At 36.9% G+C, this 20,644-nt stretch overlaps 1 protein-coding gene across 2 annotated transcripts in view; it reads right to left on the bottom strand.

Moving 5' to 3' along the window:
- Positions 1–315: 315 nt before the first annotated feature.
- The window catches only part of HCRTR2 (hypocretin receptor 2), a 114,288-nt gene continuing 93,959 nt past the window's right edge, over positions 316–20,644 (bottom strand). The window contains exons 5-8 of one of the 2 annotated variants that reach the window (XM_040473791.1): positions 9,937–10,157; positions 6,565–6,686; positions 4,264–4,489; positions 316–2,095 (exon numbers count right to left, since the gene is read on the bottom strand). In XM_040473791.1, coding sequence (XP_040329725.1) covers position 2,095; positions 4,264–4,489; positions 6,565–6,686; positions 9,937–10,157 — 570 coding nt within the window. In that variant the 3' untranslated portion in view covers positions 316–2,094. Of the gene's footprint in view, positions 2,096–4,259; positions 4,490–6,564; positions 6,687–9,936; positions 10,158–20,644 lie in introns of those variants that run through there. The other variant, XM_040473790.1, reaches the window with a different exon arrangement.

Genomic DNA, 20,644 nt, shown 5'->3' with positions numbered 1-20,644 from the left:
GGGGCACCTGGATGGCTCAGTTGGTTAAGCGGTCATGGTCATGATCTCACAGTTCATGGGTTCAAGCCCCCTGTTGAGCTCTGTGCTGACAGCTCGGAGCCTGGAGCCTGCTTCGAATTCTGTGTCTTCCTCTCTGCCCCTCCTCCCTTGCTCACATTCTGTCTCTGTCTCTGTCTCTGTCTCTGTCTCTGTCTCTCTCAAAAATAAATAAACATTAAAAAAAATTTAAGAAAAACTGCATAGTGAGCATCTTTCATGGTTGGTATGTAATTTCAATGGATTTGATAAGAAATTTCTTCATGAAGACACAGTAAATCAGACATAAAGAACTTTAAATGTGTAAGATAATTGTTAAACAAGTGACATGATTTCACACACATGGGATACAACAGTTATAGAAATACATTTCATGAAAAACTTCAAAGACATTCTAACCCCAAAGCTGAGAAAGAAAATTTGAAAGAATAGAAATACGTGGCAAATGGGAGGGAGTTTTTTTTGCTCCCACTTTAATTGCAGCAGTATTCTAGAAAACAATCCTCTTTGAATTTGGGAAGATAACAGTGTTTTCCATGCCTTTGCACTTCATTTTCTGAGGTACATAAAGTAGTAGAATAGGCTTTAACAATATTTTTTGTTTATGTATTATCTCTAAAAAGTTAATTATTTTGCTTCATGCCATTTGAAAACTAATTGTACATAACTAATGGAATTGCCTTTTTTTTGACTTGCAACTTGTAGAAAGTAGAAAAGTTGTTGTAAAATTAACTGGAATTGAAAAACTTTCTAAATTGCAATGACTAACCAGATTTGTTTTGAAATGCAGTTGATTATGATTGTGATTTATATCAAGTGTGAAAGATTCTATTATTATTACACTGGTATTAAAACAATGATAGCCCTCCTCACAATCTGTGTCCACAAGCATGTTTGGGTGTTTGTCACTCTGATATTTCAGGCTTATGTATATTCAGGCTACATTTTATAAGCATATTTAGCTGTATCTTTGCTAAAATAATGTACACTGGGAGTGAAATTCAATATCATTATGCCTAAAACACTTTTGCAATTAACTCATCAATAGTTTGTAACATTTAATATCCAAGAAACACTCTAAGACTTGGAGAATATACATCATTTTCCTCAGAAACTGGGAGCTGTCCCTTCCCAAGAATGAACGAATTCAAATATCAAATATCAAGGGTTTGTAGAAATTCAGAAATAATGAAGTTCGAATGCATTCTGTGCTAGATAAAATCATCACATCCTTGTTGATAACAAAATTTCAGTAACACTAATGACATTTTACATTAAATCTTGAAACATAGCAAAAAAGAGCGAGAGTCTATGTATAGCATAAAACAGTTGCAACACATTCTTTTCATAAGAAGTCTCTCATTTGTGTTATTTAGCACATAATGAGGTGAGTAGTTGACCCTTTGTTCCATAAGATTGGCAGGTTTGGGGAACACCTCTTTCTTTACCATTTGTCCTAGTAAGGTAACCACTCTAAATCCAGACCTCTTAGAAGGATTCCTGTATCAACACATTGGAAGCAACCTGCACAGTCAGCTACTCCATTACCACGGTTTCTGGTAGGTACTGGTGGTTTTTTGCTTGTTTTCCTTCCAGGCAATGATCATTCTTAGAAACTGTCTGCTTCCACAAAACTTAGCCTTTAGCAAGCATAAGTGACGGTGGAGATTTAAAAAGTTTTAGTTAGGAACTCAAGTCATCCAGGTATCCATAAAGTACACAAGTGCTTTAAAACCAGCCTTCTTTGACCCTGCGCTTATAACACAGGGGCCACTGTTTTGTAAACCACTATTTCTTTGAGTAGGATGACAGTGAGTGACATTCATCGTTGATACTCAACCTCTTCTTTCAGACCTTTGGCCAGGCTGACAGTAGTGATGACGATCGTGCCCATTGTAGACAGCTGTGCAGTAAAATACTTCACGTGGGCTATTTAGCAGGTGTCAGGTGGGAATTGGAGCAGTGGTTCTCAAATATTAAGGTGTTTCAGAATCACCTGTAGGGCTTGTTAACACGCAGATTTCTGGCTGCCACCTCCAAAGTTTCTGATTCAGCAGATCTGAGATAGGGTGGAAATGTGCATGCCTAGTAAGTTCTTAGGTGATGCTGATGTTGATGGTTCAGAAACCACATTTTGAGAATCACTGATTTACAGCAAAGGACTCTTGACTTCTGAGTTTGTCCTTAATAGGCGATCATACAACTGCTGCTTCTCTGAGCCTCTTTCTCTCTCCATTTCCCACTCCCTCTGGCTTGCTCTCCCTCTCCCAATCCCTCTCTTTCTTAAATGATAAACTAGATATATTACAATCTAAATAACTTAGCTCTTATTCTGAGACACTACTTAGGCATTAAGGCATATTATCAGTATTACTTGAAGTACCCTCAAACTATTTAAAATGCTAGCTCCTATGACAATCTGAAAATTACAACCCTCCTTTCATGCAGCATAATTAAGAAAGTTCTCCAATGTACAAAGGGAAGAAAGGAGAGAGTTATAACATTTCGCTTTTGTTGATACCTTTCTCATAATTAACAAGTGAATTTCAATAAACGTTGTATGTGAGAGTCGTTTTGGCTTTGAGTAGCAAAAAGCACACGGTCGTCACACATTCTAAAACAGGAAAACAACTTGTGGATAATCTGGCTGTGTTACTTCTTTCAGAAAGCGATGAGTTGGGAAATAGAGATGAACAAGATTATTTGTTACCTTCTATAAAAAATCTTTCTTAAATATTGTTCTCCACATCTTGTATTTCAGTAAAATAAGGACACCTGCTGCTATCACATGAGGAGAAGAGCAGCTTTCATGAATATCTTTTACTTTTAATTCAATTTTAAAGTGAATATTTGAATTAGAGAGATTTTGAAGAGGGACAAGTTTAAAATATCCAGTGCTTTGAATTGCAGATCTCACATTTGTACAAAATATGCTGGGCGGCTCCTCATTTGGGTGCGAGCTAAGAGCCAGCACTTGCATTCTATCCACCTGTTGGTCTACATGGAGTCTGCAGACATAGATGTGTCACTGAATGAATGGGAAACAGCGCAACTCTACTGTTTATGTCCATGTGGGTTGCTCTGCTGCTCCACCCATGTTCAAATCTGTCCCCCAGAGAAGTTGGCTGCCCTGCAAACTCTATCAACATGTCCCCCTCAGTAACCTAGAGCAATTTTGAAGGCACGTGTACATCCACCCCTACCTCATTCCCTAGCACCTAGCACAGTGGGTGCACTTCCATAAATATTTGATAAATGTTTATGAAATGTAAATAAATGCAAATATTTACCAAGGAATCTCCATGGCAGTAGTAACTCTCCCATATGGGACCCAGCTGTGGCTTGGTAGTCCTCTACCCCTTTCCTTTGTAAATTGTATTCTTAATCTAATCCTGCAAGGCCAACTATATCATTTTCATTGGTTAGAAGAATCCTATCTGATTCTCAAATGCTGAAGTCTTTTCTTAGATACGGAGATCATTATGTATCTGTAGTTACTCCAAAATTGTTATTTTAATACAGTCTTACTGGCCATATGTTGAGATGACAAACGTTAGCAATGGTAAGGTTACAGACCTGAGAAAAGTGTGTAAATGGGTGATAAGATTCATGGAAAATAAAGTTTAATAGTATATATTTTTAGATAGTTTTGAAAGATAGCTTTTGAGAGTTATCTAATATAATATGCTATTTTGTATATAAATATTCTCTCAGATGGCACATCATAATGAGTCTTTTGTGATTTTTTTAAAACTATGAAATCAACTAACATGTCTGTTGTTAATGCAGAGTTAGTAATTGCTACTTCTTTTAGTAAACCAAAGAAAATCATTGGATAACTTTTGGTAATTTTTTGCAATCGATCTGAAGGTGAGAGATTAAAATAACAATTAGAATTAAAAATATTCAAACATTTAATTGACATAAATCATAATACATGAAACTAAAACTGAAATAGCCTGAAATAAATTCAGTTGAAGGTCAGACTTCTACCATGTTTAAATCAAAAGTGGAGAAATTATTTTAAACTGACTTCGTTTTTTATTCCAAAGAGCAATAGATGAAAATGAAAGAAAGAAAGAAAGAAAGAAAGAAAGAAAGAAAGAAAGAAAGCCACAAAGTAATTTTAGCTTCAGATCGTTAGGATAATAAAATCTGTGTGTACAGACATTTTTAAAAAAGAATAGTTTTACTCAGATATCCCTGTCATATGAAAGAAGATTCTACCAGTTTTGAAGTGGCCCCGCTCCATTGGCTGTTGGGAGTGTGCTTATGCTGGTGAGGACAACTTGCTCGGAGAGTTTTGATATGTTGTCAAAGTTGCTGATCTGGGTGGTCAAAGACTTCCGGCTCTCTGTGCTGGTCCGGCCCCGGGTGAGCCGGTCCTCCTGGCGATGGTGAACTCCAAGGCAACAGCAAGAAAATGCAGCTTTAAATTCCTCTCGAAACTTTCCTGCCAAATCAGGGAGAATGAAAGGAAAAAGAAGTAAGCATAAACATGTTTCAACAAATCCATGAGTAGGGTACAAATAAGCTTCTGCCTTGAGCCAAACTAACAATGAGGTGCAACATTTTGGGAAAAGTGGGAAATAGGAACAGGAAATTGTGTTATTAGAAGCTGGTTAGACTCCTGAAACAATAAGATATTTCCCTAAAATAATGTAACTGCTTTTCATGTGTGATGCTTGGAGTTTGATTTATTCCTTCAGGGTTAAACCTTCTGTATTTGTGAGTGGGGGTTATTTAGATTAACTATAATAAAAGTGATCATAACTAGGATGTCCAGAGTTATTTAATAACTTCAAAAATGATGAAAGCTGTATTGTATACAGCCATGGCTATACAGAAATTATCCCTTTATTGTCCTCTGAAGAAACTGTTCTACTGGCACACTGAGTTCAACAAAGAATCTATAAAAAAAATCCTTAAAATACGTAGAAAATTTCTAAAGCTTTATAATTCGGCATAAAGCAGAACAAAAAACTGAAGGAAGTTATTTCTTGCCTTTAAATTACTGACATGAAACTGGAGAAGTATGAAAATGAAATAATCATCTTTTTAAAGGAAAAATGAACAGCACTGGGAGTCATCAGTGTTCTCTCTGAGCCTCAATTACCAAACTGGGTGATTGAGTGACAACACAAGAAGGAAGGTTCAAGGGTGTAGCAAAATAGGAGGCACCAGCCAAGTCCCCAGTGGTTATCAGCACCTCCCCTGCCTCACTCAACCCTCTGACTTTGACTTGGTTCTGTGGCCTTGTCTTCAAATACTTCTCCTTACAACCTCTTAGTGGGTTTTATCTGCTTAGTGCAAGGGTCAGGCCCTTAGTCATTTCCTAACCTCAAGGCAGTGGCTTCTTCACTGCTTTCCAAGACAGAGCTCCACATGGCCCCTTAGCTCTTCAAACACAGCACATGAGCAGTGAGTTGTATCTGGTTATCTAAAACCTAATGCCATCTTTATTTTAGAGACAGGGGTTGGATGTAGCAGGGGAAAGCATGAAAAGGGACAACCGAATACAAAATAAAGCTCACATATACACCACCTGATTCTCTGAAAGATGAAATAAAGCAGGGTTATATACGGTATATGCCATGATCAAGAAAAAAACAACAAGAAAAGTTGCTGAAAAAAATCTAATTGATTGTCTTTTTTTTAATAACCCATACAACCCACAAGGCTAAAGATGAAGTTGGAAAATACACATTTTTTATTAAGTATGTCATAAAATGAATTGCTTTTTCTTCCACATAAAATGATCATACATTTAGGGATAGCAATGAGAAAGAAATAACCAACTGGTTAGAGAAGAAGACAGTGTAAAGATGTAACTAATTAAAACACAGTTTTAGAAGTCAGCCAGGAAAAATGTTTGTAAATAAAACAATTAGTTAATTGATTTTTATAATTATGTTGGTTCCATAAACAGAGACAGATTAAATCAGTTACAGCTGTGTGTGTGTGGGGGGGGGTGTGTGTATGTGTGATTTAGTTTGTGTGTTATTTAGGAGTAATATCATTTTTTGGTGGTCATTGAGAAATCTTGAGATAAACCCAAGAGATGTTACTGATAAGAGAAATGCAAATACAGAAACCTACCTAAAAGTGGAAGGGTTCTAATTCAACCTCAATTAGGCAATCTCAGTGTTGTCAAAGGAAACAATATAGCAAGCCTGTTTTATTTTCAGATAAATTTGTTTTACATTTTGGTAAATCATAAGTTTAATGTATGGCAAGCAAGATTCTGTGTTATTCAGTTCTTACAATTTTCACTTTCCTATTTCAACATTTCTTTTAAATTTTATGGGGAAAATTGCTTACGTGATTTCCTCTGATGAGTTAGGTAAGACGTGCTCCTTCTCATAAGGGGAAGAAAAACTCAAGACAAATTACATTGGGGGAAAAAAATTCTCATATGGCACTTAAGCTCTTTACACATTTCAAGAGTGTTCAACACCCTGCTGGTCATTGATCCCTTGCCCTTGGTTAGAATTGTGGTTTGCATGGAAGAAACAGTTGAAAACTCACCACTGAGAAAATTGTAAATAATTGGGTTCGCAGCACTATTGGCATATACAAGCCAGTGTGAAAATGTAAACCAGGCATATACAGTCTCTCTGTCTTCTGTGTGGGTAAACATCCCAAATACTCTGTAGGAAAAACAAACCAAACCAAAAAACAGTGACAGAAAATCCAATGTGATTTTGAAAAGTACCTTTCAAATAATGAAATTCAAGGGTGAACATAGCCCTTGATAGAAGCTGCTTAACCCCTGTTCTCCTCTGCAGTGGGCATTGGTTTATGCTACCATCGTGAGTTTAGAAAAACCTCAGAACCTGAACAAAATCTCCATGGCACAATTAGTAAATCAAAAGCCAAATCTGATCAGAGAAGGATCTTTCTCTCCCATAAATAGTAATGCAATACTCTTTCTGGTGGATAAGTGTACAGAAGTCAAATATATCTATGTTCCTTCTTTCATATTGTTTCCAAATACAATTGATCAATGTTTGCTAATATTCCGTTTGGGGCATCATTTAAAAAGCACTCCTAAACTGTAGTCTCTGAGTACTTCTTCCTTTCTACATTTGTGCACTGATCAAAGTTTCACCATTTTTCAACTACAATCTCCCCAGTCTTGTTGAAATTTGTCTTCTGGGAATTCATTATGGCCAGAGAGGAACTAGTTTTCAGTAGGCAAAATTCTGGTAACTTCTTAAAATTCATGAGTTTTAGTGTTTTATTTATTATTTTAAACTCTGGGGGGTGCCAGGTGGCTCAGTCAGTTGAACATCTCTTGATCTTGGCTCAGGTCATGATTCCACAGTTCGTGAGTTTGAGCCCCTTATCTGGCTCTGCAGTAACAGTGCTGAGCCTGCTTGGGATTCTCTCTCTCTCTCTCTCTCTCTTTCTCTCTTTCTCTCTTTCTCTCTGTCAAAATAAGTAAAAAAAAAAAAAGAAAAAGAAAAAGAAAAAGAAAAATCTTCATTATTTTAAACTCTGAAAAATATTTATTTTATCCTTAAACATCATTTTTAAGATCTGTTTCATATTCAGAAATATCTCATCTATCAAACTGTATTCACTAGCTAACAGTAGGTAACTTGTAACTACCCAATAATTAATTTTATAGGCTGAAGATACTTCATTCCCTGCCAGAGACTCCAGCATTGATTGTGTAATTTGATTACATATGATGGTGCCCATGATAGAAATGCCTTTCTGCAATAAAGTGATGTGCTGTGGAGTACTCGAGTTTTACAAAAATACAATATGGAGTGAAATAACATGGACAATTAATGGTCTATTATGGAATTAATGGTCTGTTATGACCCTCTACCATAATATATCTTTGAAATCCTAGACAAACTAGAACTACATTAAAGAAGCAGGTTTCGACTAGTTGGGCAAAAATTGTTTCCAGGAAAAAGGATTTAGAAATTCATTGGTGAGGGGCGCCTGGGTGGCGCAGTCGGTTGAGCGTCCGACTTCAGCCAGGTCACGATCTCGCGGTCCGTGAGTTCGAGCCCCGCTTCGGGCTCTGGGCTGATGGCTCAGAGCCTGGAGCCTATTTCCGATTCTGTGTCTCCCTCTCTCTCTGCCCCTCCCCCGTTCATGCTCTGTCTCTCTCTGTCCCAAAAATAAATAAATGTTGAAAAAAATTAAAAAAAAAAAAAAGAAATTCATTGGTGAGAGAAAGAAAACACAAGCATGATCTGACGAGAACAAAGAGATAAGCATTTGAAGAAAATGTGTGTAGTAAAGAGCAAAACAATCTTCAGGGTTACTTGAAGTGTTTGTTTTTTTTTGTTTGTTTTTCAAATTTTATAGAAAAGAGCAGAATGCTCAAAAAATCGAAAGTATTTTAAATTTTACATAGACTTTCTTCTTCACCATTTTTCCTTGGAAAGGGAGATGTTAAAGGTAGACAAATAAGAAAAAATATGACAGACGAGTAGATATTTGGAACTAGCTAAAAGACAGGTACAGATGCTCAGATTCAGGAAATCCAAACAAGCAATCCAGAGAGCAGTAAATCCCGTTTTCATCGAATGTAGACAGACGACAAAGTCCAAAATTTTTTTTTTTAAAGGAGAAAATCATTCAGTAGCATATCGTGTTTATAAAGCTCTTAGGAATAGAAAAGATCGTCTATCCAGAGATCAGAATAAATTTGTTTGGGATTTCTGTGGTCGAGAAAAGTAAGAGAGGCATTATGAAAAGCTATGGAGGGCAAAGTCGCTTTTGTCTTCTCATGAGTCAGTATGCGTTCCATGCTACCAAAAAGCTTACGCCTTAAGGCTGCATCTATACTAAATAGTATTACTGAGCAAAAAGTTCACTTTCCATCGAAAAAGTTATTAAGCCCTTAAAAACAAGGGCCAAGGAGAATGAGAAATTTCTGCAGCTGGCTCTACCACCTTTAGTGTGTGTGACTCCAGCCAAAGGTGCCGCTCTCCAGAGTCTCCAGCTGTGAGGAATATGATATGGACTCTGAATCAGGGAAAACCGAGAGGAGCAACCCCAGTTTAAGTTCGAAGCCTTTTATAAACAAAATTACTATTACCTTGGGGCCAGTCCGTTTGCAACAGTTATGATAATTCCCAATAAAGTTGGCTGGCTGTGAAGTTCATGTGTACCATGGCCCCTGTACTGGCTGTTCATGTTGGTCAATTGTTTTCACTTAACAGTGTATCTGCGGCCTAACAAATAACATACTTTCTCTCGCTGAAAAGTTGTGTGTTTTTATTAATAGTCACCTTGAGCTTAATTCAGTGACTTCAGCAAATACATTTTCTTTCTTTTTTTTTTTCATTTAAACATTTAAGACACAGTATGAGTCCTGATTCCATTTTTTTGTGGGTGCTCACAAATGCACTTTTAAGTATAATTAGGATGCTAACAAAACATTCTTATCTCCTTTTATCTTTTCGGTAGAATCCTGTCATAATTCCCTATGTATGAGAACAAAGTTTTGGAAAGCCCATTTGTTCTGATCAAAAAAGAACTCCAAGCTGTCAATGTTTGTTGTTGTTGCTTTTTTTTTTTTTGGTTTTGTTTTGTTTCTTTTGTTTGTTTTGTTTTGTTTTTTGCATTAGAACTTTTTTTGCATCTAAGGCTCAGCAATTAGCTCAAAGAGATCAGGGGAACCTCTGTTTTATGTCTGCCACTCAACAGAGAATTTCCATGGACAAGAGCTTATAGAGTCTGAGCATACTAAAAAGGCTGTCTGCCTTACCTGATAGTCACAACACATTCAGTTATCTGGCCTGACAACTATCTAGGCAAAGGGCTTGGATTTTTCTCTGGCTTAAGAGGAAAGAAAAAAAAAAAAAAAGAACTTAATTAAGAACCAAGAAATGACAGCCACTTTGATTTGAAATAATGGGTGAACTTTACCTCTTTAGCACGTTGAGGATGCTAATCGGTAGATAGCAAATTGCAAACACCAAAAGCACAACCATTAGCATCCGGGCTGTTTTCCGTCTGGCTCGGATCTGCTTTATTTCAGCGGCCACAGCACTAATCCTGGACTTGGTCTGCTGTCCCGACCCTCGAGGCTGTGAAGTAGGCTGCAGGGGCTTCCATTTTCTCTGAACTACAGATGATGTTCCAGGGATCTGAAAGGAGCAGAAACTCTTTATTGCCATCTGACTCAGGGATGTTCCACTTTGGAGAAGTAACCCAAAGATATAAGAAGGAGAGTATTCTGGATGCCTGTGGTCCAGGGAGGTTAAAGGCCTGTTTCCCCCAGAATGTTTGCTGAGTTAAGTATGTTCTTGAGTAATACAGTGGAGTGTCAAATAGGATTGGTGGTGGAAAAGAAAATTGAAACATCCCATTTTTAAAAATAAATTTTTAATGTTTATTTATTTTTGAGAGAGAGAAAGGGGAGGAGGTGGTGAACGGCAGAGAGAGGGAGACAGAATGGGAAGCAGGCTCTAGGCTCTGAGCTATCAGCCTACCGTCCGACACGGGTCCCAAACCCACAGACTGTGATATCACGATCTGAGCCCATGTCGGACACTTAACAGACTGAGCCACTCAGATGCCCCTGAAACATCCCATTTTTATTAAGGTCTAAAGAGAGCTCAAATGGAAAAGCTATCTCTTTATAAACAGAGAAGTTGTATATCCAGACAATGGAATATCATTCAGGGCTAAAAAGAAGTGAGATATTAAGCCATGAAAAATCACAGGGAACTTAAATGTGTATTACTAAAAGAATCCAGTCTGAAAAGGCTACAACTATATGACATCTTAGAAATGGTAAAATCAGAGAGACAGCAAAAAGATCAATGGTTCCCAGGGGCTGGAGGTGGGGTGGGATGGGGGGTTACTAAGCAGAGAACAGAGGATTCTTGGAGCAGTAAAAATACTCTATATGATGCCATAATGATGGATACATGTCATTATACAATATACATTATACATTATACAATGTATTTGGATACACAGTCCAAACCCATAGAATGTACAATATCAAAGGTGAACTCTTAGGTAAATTCTGGACTTTGGGTTTAGTAGATCAGTGTAGGTTTATCAGTTGTAAATATATATATATATATATATATATATATATATATATCACTTAAGTGAGGGATATGGATAATGGGGAGGCACTTTATGAGTGAAGGTAGGAGGCAGAGAAACCTCTGTATCTTCCACACAATTTTGCTGTGAACCTGAAACTGCTCTTAAAAACAAAACCAGCAAACAAGTCTTAAATAAAATGCGAGAGAAATAAAAACTGGCAAAAAAAAAAAAAAGAGATGTAAAAGGATGACAACCATATTCTCTTATTAGGAATTTCCAGTTGTGTTCAGATACCTCAGTGTAGACAGGGAAAACCTAATAGGTAATTGCAAAAGAAACCTGAATGAATTTTTTTTTCATGCGTCACTACTGCCATCTGCTGTCAGATGGACAGATAGGACTTAACTACCTAGTGCTTTTTATTAGACTTTGTTTTTCAGGTTTGGCCAGTGCAAACCTTGAATGAAGGGACGAAAAAAATAAACTGTTCTCCATTGTTTAGTACGTATTGTTATGAAATTGCTTGAAACCAATTTCATGCTCCAGTCTGGTTCTTTAAAATGCACACAAAAATAGCGAGAATCCCTTGTGGTCTTATATTAACATTTCAAATAGCTGGAATTTGTAACAATAATTATACAACTTGTACTTTTCCATTTCTTTTCAAAGTTATTTGATAATGGCAGGGAGTCCTTCCAAGTATAATATTTTCTTAATTACAAACTCATGAAGATTGATAGGGTTTAGTGAGCAAAACAATAAAATTCAGCATGCATAATTTTTTAAGAGGAAAATGGGCTAACACACCATAGCCGTGTTCTCATTCTCATGAAGACTCACTCTTTGGTCACCTTAGTTCTGTTAAGATTATTCAATTGTTGCTTTTATCTCTGTGCTGCAAGCCAAGACAGACCAATGTGTCCCTGTGCTCTATCAGAATGGACGTCGTATGGACTCTGTTTTTATACATCACAAGATCCAAGTGTGTTAGATAATCGTTGAAAGCAGAATTTTACTGTTTTCAACACAGTTGAAAATTTTTGATTTCCACACAGAGCTTCTGTTGACCAATAACTATTCCCTCTCAAAAAGAAACACATGAAGTTAATGAAAAATTGCCCTTAAATAGAAATACATTTGATAAATTATTTCTCTTCTGGCTCTGTATGTTCTGTCATGTAGACTTGACCTTTTCACACAGTGGTGGTCCTAAAAATCTTCTTATCTATATTATTGGTTGTGGGGGTAGGCACTGAGAATCCTTTCTCCTCTGTGAGTCTCTTTTTAAACAGTCTTTCTTTTAAATAATTGAGGAGAAAGTGCAATGGATATTGGAAAGTTCCAGAAAAACTCTAGCATGAGTAACCCTATAAATGTCTGCTAAATGATCTTGAACTGTTTTCTAAATGATCTCTTAGAGATCATTTAAACTTTAGCAATTCTATTATTGAGTGCTTCCCTGAAGGAAAGAAACAATATCCTGCAGCTGATAACTTCCTCAACCGTCAGAAACATATTTCCCATAAAGAGAAACTACCACAGGGAAAATGGCTGTGGTCTCTGCCATCAGAATTAAAAACAAACAAAACCAGTGATAATGCTCTCTTTTAGCTGATGATCTGAATAAGGATAGAAGATGTTTAATCCTGAACTCATCTTGAGGACACCTACAAATGTCTCCACTGATAAGTCATATGTCTAGAGAGAGTCCACGTAACAACATTAGAAAATGCCTATAATAACTGAGCATCACAAACTATCTATTGTCTTGAGTAATCATTAATGCGTTCCTAAAACCAGATAATTCCAAATCCCACTTATACATGATCGAGCAGACATTGAGAAGGGTTAAATAAAATACCCATGTCTCCATCTAACAAGTCAGAATTAGCATTCAGTCCTGTCTCACTACAGAGTCTATCTTTTTTCCCATCGTTTCCATTTATAAGCTTCAACACAATGTATTATGGAAGTCAGTAATTTTTTATGCCTAGTTACGTGGAATAAATAATCATACCAAAGGGCAATTGAGAAATCCAGCCTGGTAGGCTGTCCATGGAGGAAGGTCTTCCCCTGCCATCTTAGGAAAGGCTCAACCATTTGACTGTGGAAAGTTCCTGGACACACACACACACACACACACACACACACACACATTTATTCCATTATTTTCAATAAACTTTAAAATCATCTTTGATATGAAAATATATCCTGGAAGAGATATTACCACAATTATGAATTGGAAATATCATGTAAATGATGGACCTTGAAACCTGCCCTTTCTTAAAGTATTTGTGACCAGGATTAAGTCACAAGAAAAGGCAAACGTGTGGCATACATTAAAAGAATAGAGAATATTATGAACAACCAATACATTTGCAATCTTAAATGAGATGGATAAATACCTTAAAAAAAATAAAGATTACTGAAACTGACGCTATAATTCCAAACCTTGCTACAAAAAAAAAAAAACTTCCAGACCCAGATAGGATCATTGTTCCTGATCGATCAATTCGATAGAACAGTAAAAATAAACACTACCAATCTGATTCAGACTCTTTCTGAATTCAAAGAAACAATTATACTTTCTGACGAATTTTATAAGACCACAGTTATCCTAAAAGTAAAAAACATGACAACAAAACAGTTGACAAAATATCTCTCATGAGTAGAGATGAAAAATTCCTGAAAATATATTATCAAATTGCATTCAGCAATATACAAAAAGGATAATACAATTCACTCAATAAATCAGACTGATTCCAGCAATGCAGTGTTGATTAAACATTCAAAGGTTAATCAATGTAATTTTTCATATTAACAGAATAAGATACATAATATGACATTTCAAACAATAAAGGAAAAGCATTTGAAAAATTCAACACATTTTCATGATACAAGTCTCAGTAAACTTGTAAACTAGTAATACAAAGAAACCTAATCAACCTGATAAAGGGCATCTTACCTAATGGAAAAAGATGAATGCTTTTTTTTTAAATATTTATTTTTGATGGGGCTCCTGGGTGGCTCAGTTGAGCATCAGACTTCAGCTCAGTCATGATTTCATGGCTCATGGGTTCAAGCCCCCCCAAGTGGGACTCTGCTGATGGCTCTGAGCCTGGAGCCTGCTTCAGATTCTGTGCCTCCCTCTCTCTCTGCCCCTCCCTCACTCATATTCTGTCTCTCTCGTTCTCAAAAATAAATTTTAAAAAACCATTAAAATTTTTGTAAGTATTTTTTGAGAGAGAGAGAGTACAAGTGGGGAGGGGTAGAAAGAGAGGGGACAGAGGATCTGAAGCAGCCTCTGTGCTGACAGCAGTGATAAGTCTTTTCTCACTACTTCTACTCAACATTATACTGGAGGTCCCAACCAGTACAAGAAGACAAGAAAAATAGATAAAAGGTATATAGATTGATTTTATTGAGAACATTATTGCTTACGAAGTAAATCCTAGGGAATCTCCAAAACTCCACTAGAATTGTTACATGAAATTAGCAATATGCAGGATCCAAAATCAAAAAACAATCAGTTGTATTTCTGTGATATGATTTACTACAGAAATCTATAAATTATATATATATATATATATATATATATATATATATATATATATATAGTATCATTCAGATGACCAAAATATATTAGATCTTCATCTACCATTCCTGTAAGTACTTCAGTGCCATAAAGGTGAGATGGGTATCTTGTTTTAAAGAAGGGAACCTAAAGTCAAAAGCTAGTTGCCAGGAGGACAAACCATTAAAGGTTGTAACTTTCAGTCCCACTCCCTGACCTCTGGGTAAGAAAGAGGGCTGGAGTTTGAATCAGCCAAAGCCAATGACTTAGACAATCATGACTACATAATGAAACCTCTATAAAAACCCAAAAGGACAATGGGTTTCAGAGAGCTTCCCGGCTGGTGAATGTAAGGAGATGCAGGGTGAGAGGTTTACCAGGAGGGAGCCTGGAAGCTCCTTACCCTGTGTATCTCTTCATCTGCCTGTTGATTTGTATCCTTTAGCATATACTTTAATAAACTAGTAAACACAAGTGTTTCAAAAATGAGCCACTTTAGCAAATTAAAACAATCTGAGGAGGAGGTCATTGGAATCCCCAATCTGTAGTTGGTCTGTCAGTCAGAAGCACAGGTCACAGCCTGGGGCTTGTGACTGGCATCTAAAGTGGGAAGTGGGGCAGGGGTGCCTGGGTGGCTCAGTCAGTTAAGCATCCGCCTCTTGGTTTTGGCTCAGGTCATGATCTCATGGTTTGTGGGTTCAAGCCCCTCATTGGGCTCCATGCTGATAGCACGGAGCCTGCTTGGGATTCTCTCTCTCCCTCTCTCTGCTACTGCTCACTCTTTCTGTCTCTCAAAATAAATAAATAAACTTAAAAAAATTAAAGTGATAAGTGGGAGAGCAGTCTTGTAGGACTGAACCCTGAAACACGTGGAATCTGTCTTCAAGTAGATAGTGTCAGAATTGCTGACATTGGTGTTGTGTGTACCAGAACACCACACCCTAAACATTAGAATTAGGTCTGGGAAACCTAAAAGAACTTCTATAAACCAGTAGTAAACAACTGGAAAATTCGATTACAAAATAACATGAGTTTCAATGGAAAGAACAAGTAATCTTATTCTTTAACAATACATGGACAAAATATGTATACATAAGATTATATAAGTTGTTAAGAGCTATCAAAAAAGACAAATAAATGGGGAGATACACCATGTCAATGAATTGGAACTTAAAGTTATTAATATGTCAATTTTCCTCCAAGTGATCCAGAGATTAAATGCAATCAATCCCATTCAAAAAAGCAGCAATTTTCTTGAGAAAGGTGAAACACAGATTTGCAAAATGTTTATGAAATGCTGTGCAGTTATGAAGGAACCCAGTACAGAGTCACTTAATGGCCAGGAAAGGGAGTGTAACTACTCAAAGCAGAGAAGGAGAAAGGCAGAGAGGAGGGCCATGAAATGGTGGTACATAAACAGGCCACGAACAACACTGCTCAATGCTGGCAAATGCTCAAGCAAGAAATCCTTAGGGAAACATTTTTTGGAAATCATTGGTGACTTCATTGAGAGATGTTTCAGTGGAGTGATAGGATTTGAATAAGAACAAAGTGGGCTGAGAGATCAGTGGGAATGAAAGGTGGTGAGAGAAAGGAGTCAACAAATAAAAATGTCATGCATTTTAGCTAGCAGGAGGAGCAAAGGGTTAAGTTAACATCTGGAAGAGTCTGAGAGTTAGGATGAGAGTCCTTAAAAATGCCCACTCCAGGAGGACACTCTTCTTTACCTTTCCTCTATCCTTTAGCTCATTACCCATTTTATCATAATAGAGTACAACTGATGCTTGGTAGATGCTATCTTATATAAAGCAATAATCTCTATCTTCCTCTGTGTGTCTGGCAAAAACAATGGATTTTTTTCTTATTTTTTACATTACCATTTGAAAATGATTTGGCTCTAAGACCCACAGACATTTTTTTCCATATAACTCCATGACTTTTTTTTTTAATCCTGCTACAGCTCTTTTATTTATTTTTAAATGTTTATTTATTTCTGAGAGAGAGAGAGAGAGAGAGAGAGAGAACAAGCAGAGGAGTGGCAGAGAAGGGAGGCAAAGAATCTGAAGTAGGCTCCAGGCTCCACATAGCCCAATGCAGGGCCCGAACCCACAAACCATGAGATCATGACATGAGCTGAAGTTGAAAGCTTAACTGACTGAGCTACCCAGGCTGCCCAAAGCACAGCCTTTCCAGAGATTAGATGTACATGCTAATTCCTCATAAGAATCTGTCCCTCTCTTGACTTCATTCTCAATCTTGCAATAAATACCTCTACTTGCAGATTCTACAGATGACCCTGCTACAGACAACAGCAGCTATAATTGTTGTCCCTGATACTCTCACCCAACCCTCGAACTCAAGGCTCTTGTCCTTTGTCCATCCCCAGATGTGTTGTCTCTCAACATGACTCCATCACCCAATTAGCTCTTTGTAGAAACTGGCTTCCCCTTCCCTTCCTGGAATCCAACAAATGGTTTTCACTGAATAGGTCCTCTCATGCTTCCATACTTCTATGGGCTTTAAAATCTTAGTCACAAACAACCTTTGGATAATTCCCATTACATATTCTCGTTGCATCAACATGTTGAGTTGTGTGTTTAACCTTTTTTCCTTCTCCAGAGTTTGAGCAGAAGAATTTGTAAAAGAGTTCCCTCCATATTTAGTTACTTTAAAAAAAAATCACTTTTTGTTATTTTTATTTTTTAACGTTTATTTATTTTTGAGAGAGAGAGAGCAAGAAAGAGAGGTGCAGAGAGGGGGGGGGGGGCTCAGAAACGGGGGGAGACACAGAATCTGAAGCATGCTCCAGGCTCTGAGCTGTCAGCACAGAGCCTGCCTGACACGGGGCTCGAATTCACAAACTCTTGTTTTTTTGTTTTTTGTTTTTTGTTTTAACATATTTATTGAGACATAATTTATATGCCATAAATTCCCTTTTAAGGGGTACAGTTAAGTAGGTTAGTGTATTCGCAAAGTTGTGCAATTATCACCCCATCACTGTCTACTTCCAGAGTATTTTCATCACCGTGAAATAAAACTCCAAACCCTTTAGCAGTCACTTCCTATCTCCCCATCCTACTACCCGCTGCAAACACAAACCATTCTGGCTTTATAAAATTTCCTATTCTCTACATTTCATGTAAACAGAATCATACAATATGTAGTTTTTTGTGTCAGGCTATTTTCACCTAATAATAATTTCAAGATTCACCCATATTGTAGTATTTCAATATTTCATTATTTTTATAGCTAAATAATATTCTATTGTACACCTATACCACAATTAGTTTATTAATTCATCCATTGATTGACATTGATTTGTTTCCACTTTTGGACTGCTATTGATGCTGTTGCTATGCACAACAATGTATAAGTTTTTACGTGGACATGTTTTCAATTCTCTTGGGTATATAGTTAGGGATTAAATTGCTACCACATGGTAATCCTTTAAGATTTTGAGGAATGGCCAAACCATTTTCCAAAGTAGCTGCATCAGTTTCCATTTTACCAGCCGTATAATGAGAGTACTAATTTCTCTGCATTCTCACCAATAATTGTTACCTTAAAAAATTATTTTAGCCACCATATTGAGTGTGAAGAGATATCTTACTGTGGCTTTGATTTGCATTTTCCTAATAACTAACATTGTTGAGCATCTTTTGATGTGCTTATTGGCCATTTCTTTATTTTCTTTGAAGAAAATGTTATTAAAATCATTGCCCACTTTTAATGTGTTATTTCTTTTTATTGTTGAATCATAAGAGTTCTTTATATATTTTTGATATGTCTTTTATCATATATTTGATTTGCAAACATTTTCTCCGATTCTGTGGGTCACCTCTTCACTTTCCTCATGGTATACTCTGAAGTGCGAATGTTTTTATTCCAATAGCATCCAGTTTATCTATTTTTAAATTTTTTTTGCTTGTGGTTAGGCGTAATTTAAATCATTAGTCTAAAACAAGGTCATAATGATGCCTGACCTCAGTCTTATAATGAATGTGTTGTCCTCTAAGATTTTGAGATGGCCCCTGACTTACAATGGTTTGGCCTATGATTTTTTTAACTTTATAATGGTACAAAAGTAATACACATTCAGTAGAAATTGTTCTTTGAAATTTGAAATTTAATATTTCCCTGGGCTATTAATATGTGGTAAAATATTCTCTCATGATTCCAGGAAGTGGCAGTGAGCACCCAGTCAGCCATACAGTCATGAAGGTAAACAATTGATACATTTAAACCTATTCTGTGTTTTACTTTCAGTACAGTATTTAATAAATGCATGAAATATTCAACACTTTATTTTTTTCAATTTATTTTGAGAGAGAATGTGTCTGCATGAGCCAGCAGGCTAAGGGCAGAGAGAGAGAGAGAGAGAGAGAGAATCCCAAGCAGGTTCTACTCTGTTAGCTCAGAGCCCATAAGTCTCCATCCCACCAACCGTGAGATGATGAACTGAGCTGAGATCAAGAGTCGGGGGCTTAACTGACTGAACCACCCCGGCGCCTGCCAACACTTTACTATAGAATAGGTTTATGTTAGATTGTTTTCCCCAAATGTAGGTTAATATATGTGTTCTTCACACATTTAAATTAGGGTAGGCTAAGTGATGACATTTTACACAGGTCAGGTGTATTAAATGAATTTTTGACCTAGGTTATTTTCAACTTATGATGGCTTTATTGGGATGTAACCCCACTGTACATTGAGGAAGATCTGTATTAACTCTCATATTTAAGTCTAGAATCTACTCTGAGTTAAATTTTATATATGGTGAAAGGTGATGTTAATTCCATTATTTTGAGTATATAAAGTCGCCCCAGCAGGATTTGCTGACAAGACTATGATTTTCCCCATTGAATTGTGAGACACTTTTGTTAATAATTAATTAACCAACCATAAACATAAGGGTTTTTTCAGTCAAAATTGCACCAGCATTCTTCTCGAAGCTAGAACAAGCTATCCTAAAATTCATATGGAACCACAAAAGGCCCCGAATAGTCAAAGTAATTTTGAAGAAGAAGACCAAAGAGGGAGGCATCACAATCCCAGACTTTAGCCTCTACTACAAAGCTGTAATCATCAAGACAGCATGGTATTGGCACAAAAATAGACACATAGACCAATGGAATGGAATACAACTACGGAATTGGACCCACAAAAGTATGGCCAACTAATCTTTGACAAAGCAGAAAAGAATATCCAATGGAAAAAAGACAGTCTCTGTAACAAATGGTGCTGGGAGAACTGGAGAGCAACATGCAGAAGAATGAAAATAGACCACTTTCTTACATCATTCACAAAAATAAACTCAAAATGGATAAACGACCTGAATGTGAGACAGGAAACCATCAAAACCCTAGAGGAGAAAGCAGGAAAAAAAACCTCTCTGACGTCAGCTGCAGCAATTTCTTACTTGGCACATCTCCAAAGGCAAGGGAATTAAAAGCAAAAATGAACTATTGGGACCTCATCAAGATAAAAAGCTTCCACACTGAAAAGGAAACCATCAACAAAACTAAAAGGCAACCGACAGAATTGGAAAAGATATTTGCAAATGACATATTGGACCAAAGGCTAGTGTCCAAAACCTATAAAGAACTCACCAAGCTCCACACCCAAAAAACAGATAATCCAGTGAAGAAATGGGCAAAAGACATGAATAGACACTTCTCTAAAGAAGACATCCAGATGGCCAACAGGCACATGAAAAGATGCTCAATGTCACTCCTCATCAGGGAAATACAAATCAAAACCACACTGAGATCTCACCTCATGCCAGTCAGACTGGCTAAAATCAACAAATCAGGAGACTATAGATGCTGGAGAGGATGTGGAGAAACGGGAACCTTCTTGCACTGTTGGTGGGAATGCAAACTGGTGCAGTCACTCTGGAAAACAGTGTGGAGGTTCCTCAAAAAATTAAAAATAGACCTACCCTATGACCCAGCAATAGCACTGCTAGGAACTTACCCAAGGGATACAGGGGTACTG

Source organism: Herpailurus yagouaroundi, unplaced genomic scaffold (assembly GCF_014898765.1).
Source record: "Herpailurus yagouaroundi ecotype Mexico unplaced genomic scaffold, PumYag 139, whole genome shotgun sequence".
NCBI classification, from domain to species: domain Eukaryota; kingdom Metazoa; phylum Chordata; class Mammalia; order Carnivora; family Felidae; genus Herpailurus; species Herpailurus yagouaroundi.
This window is presented reverse-complemented; position numbering and strand designations above follow the sequence as displayed.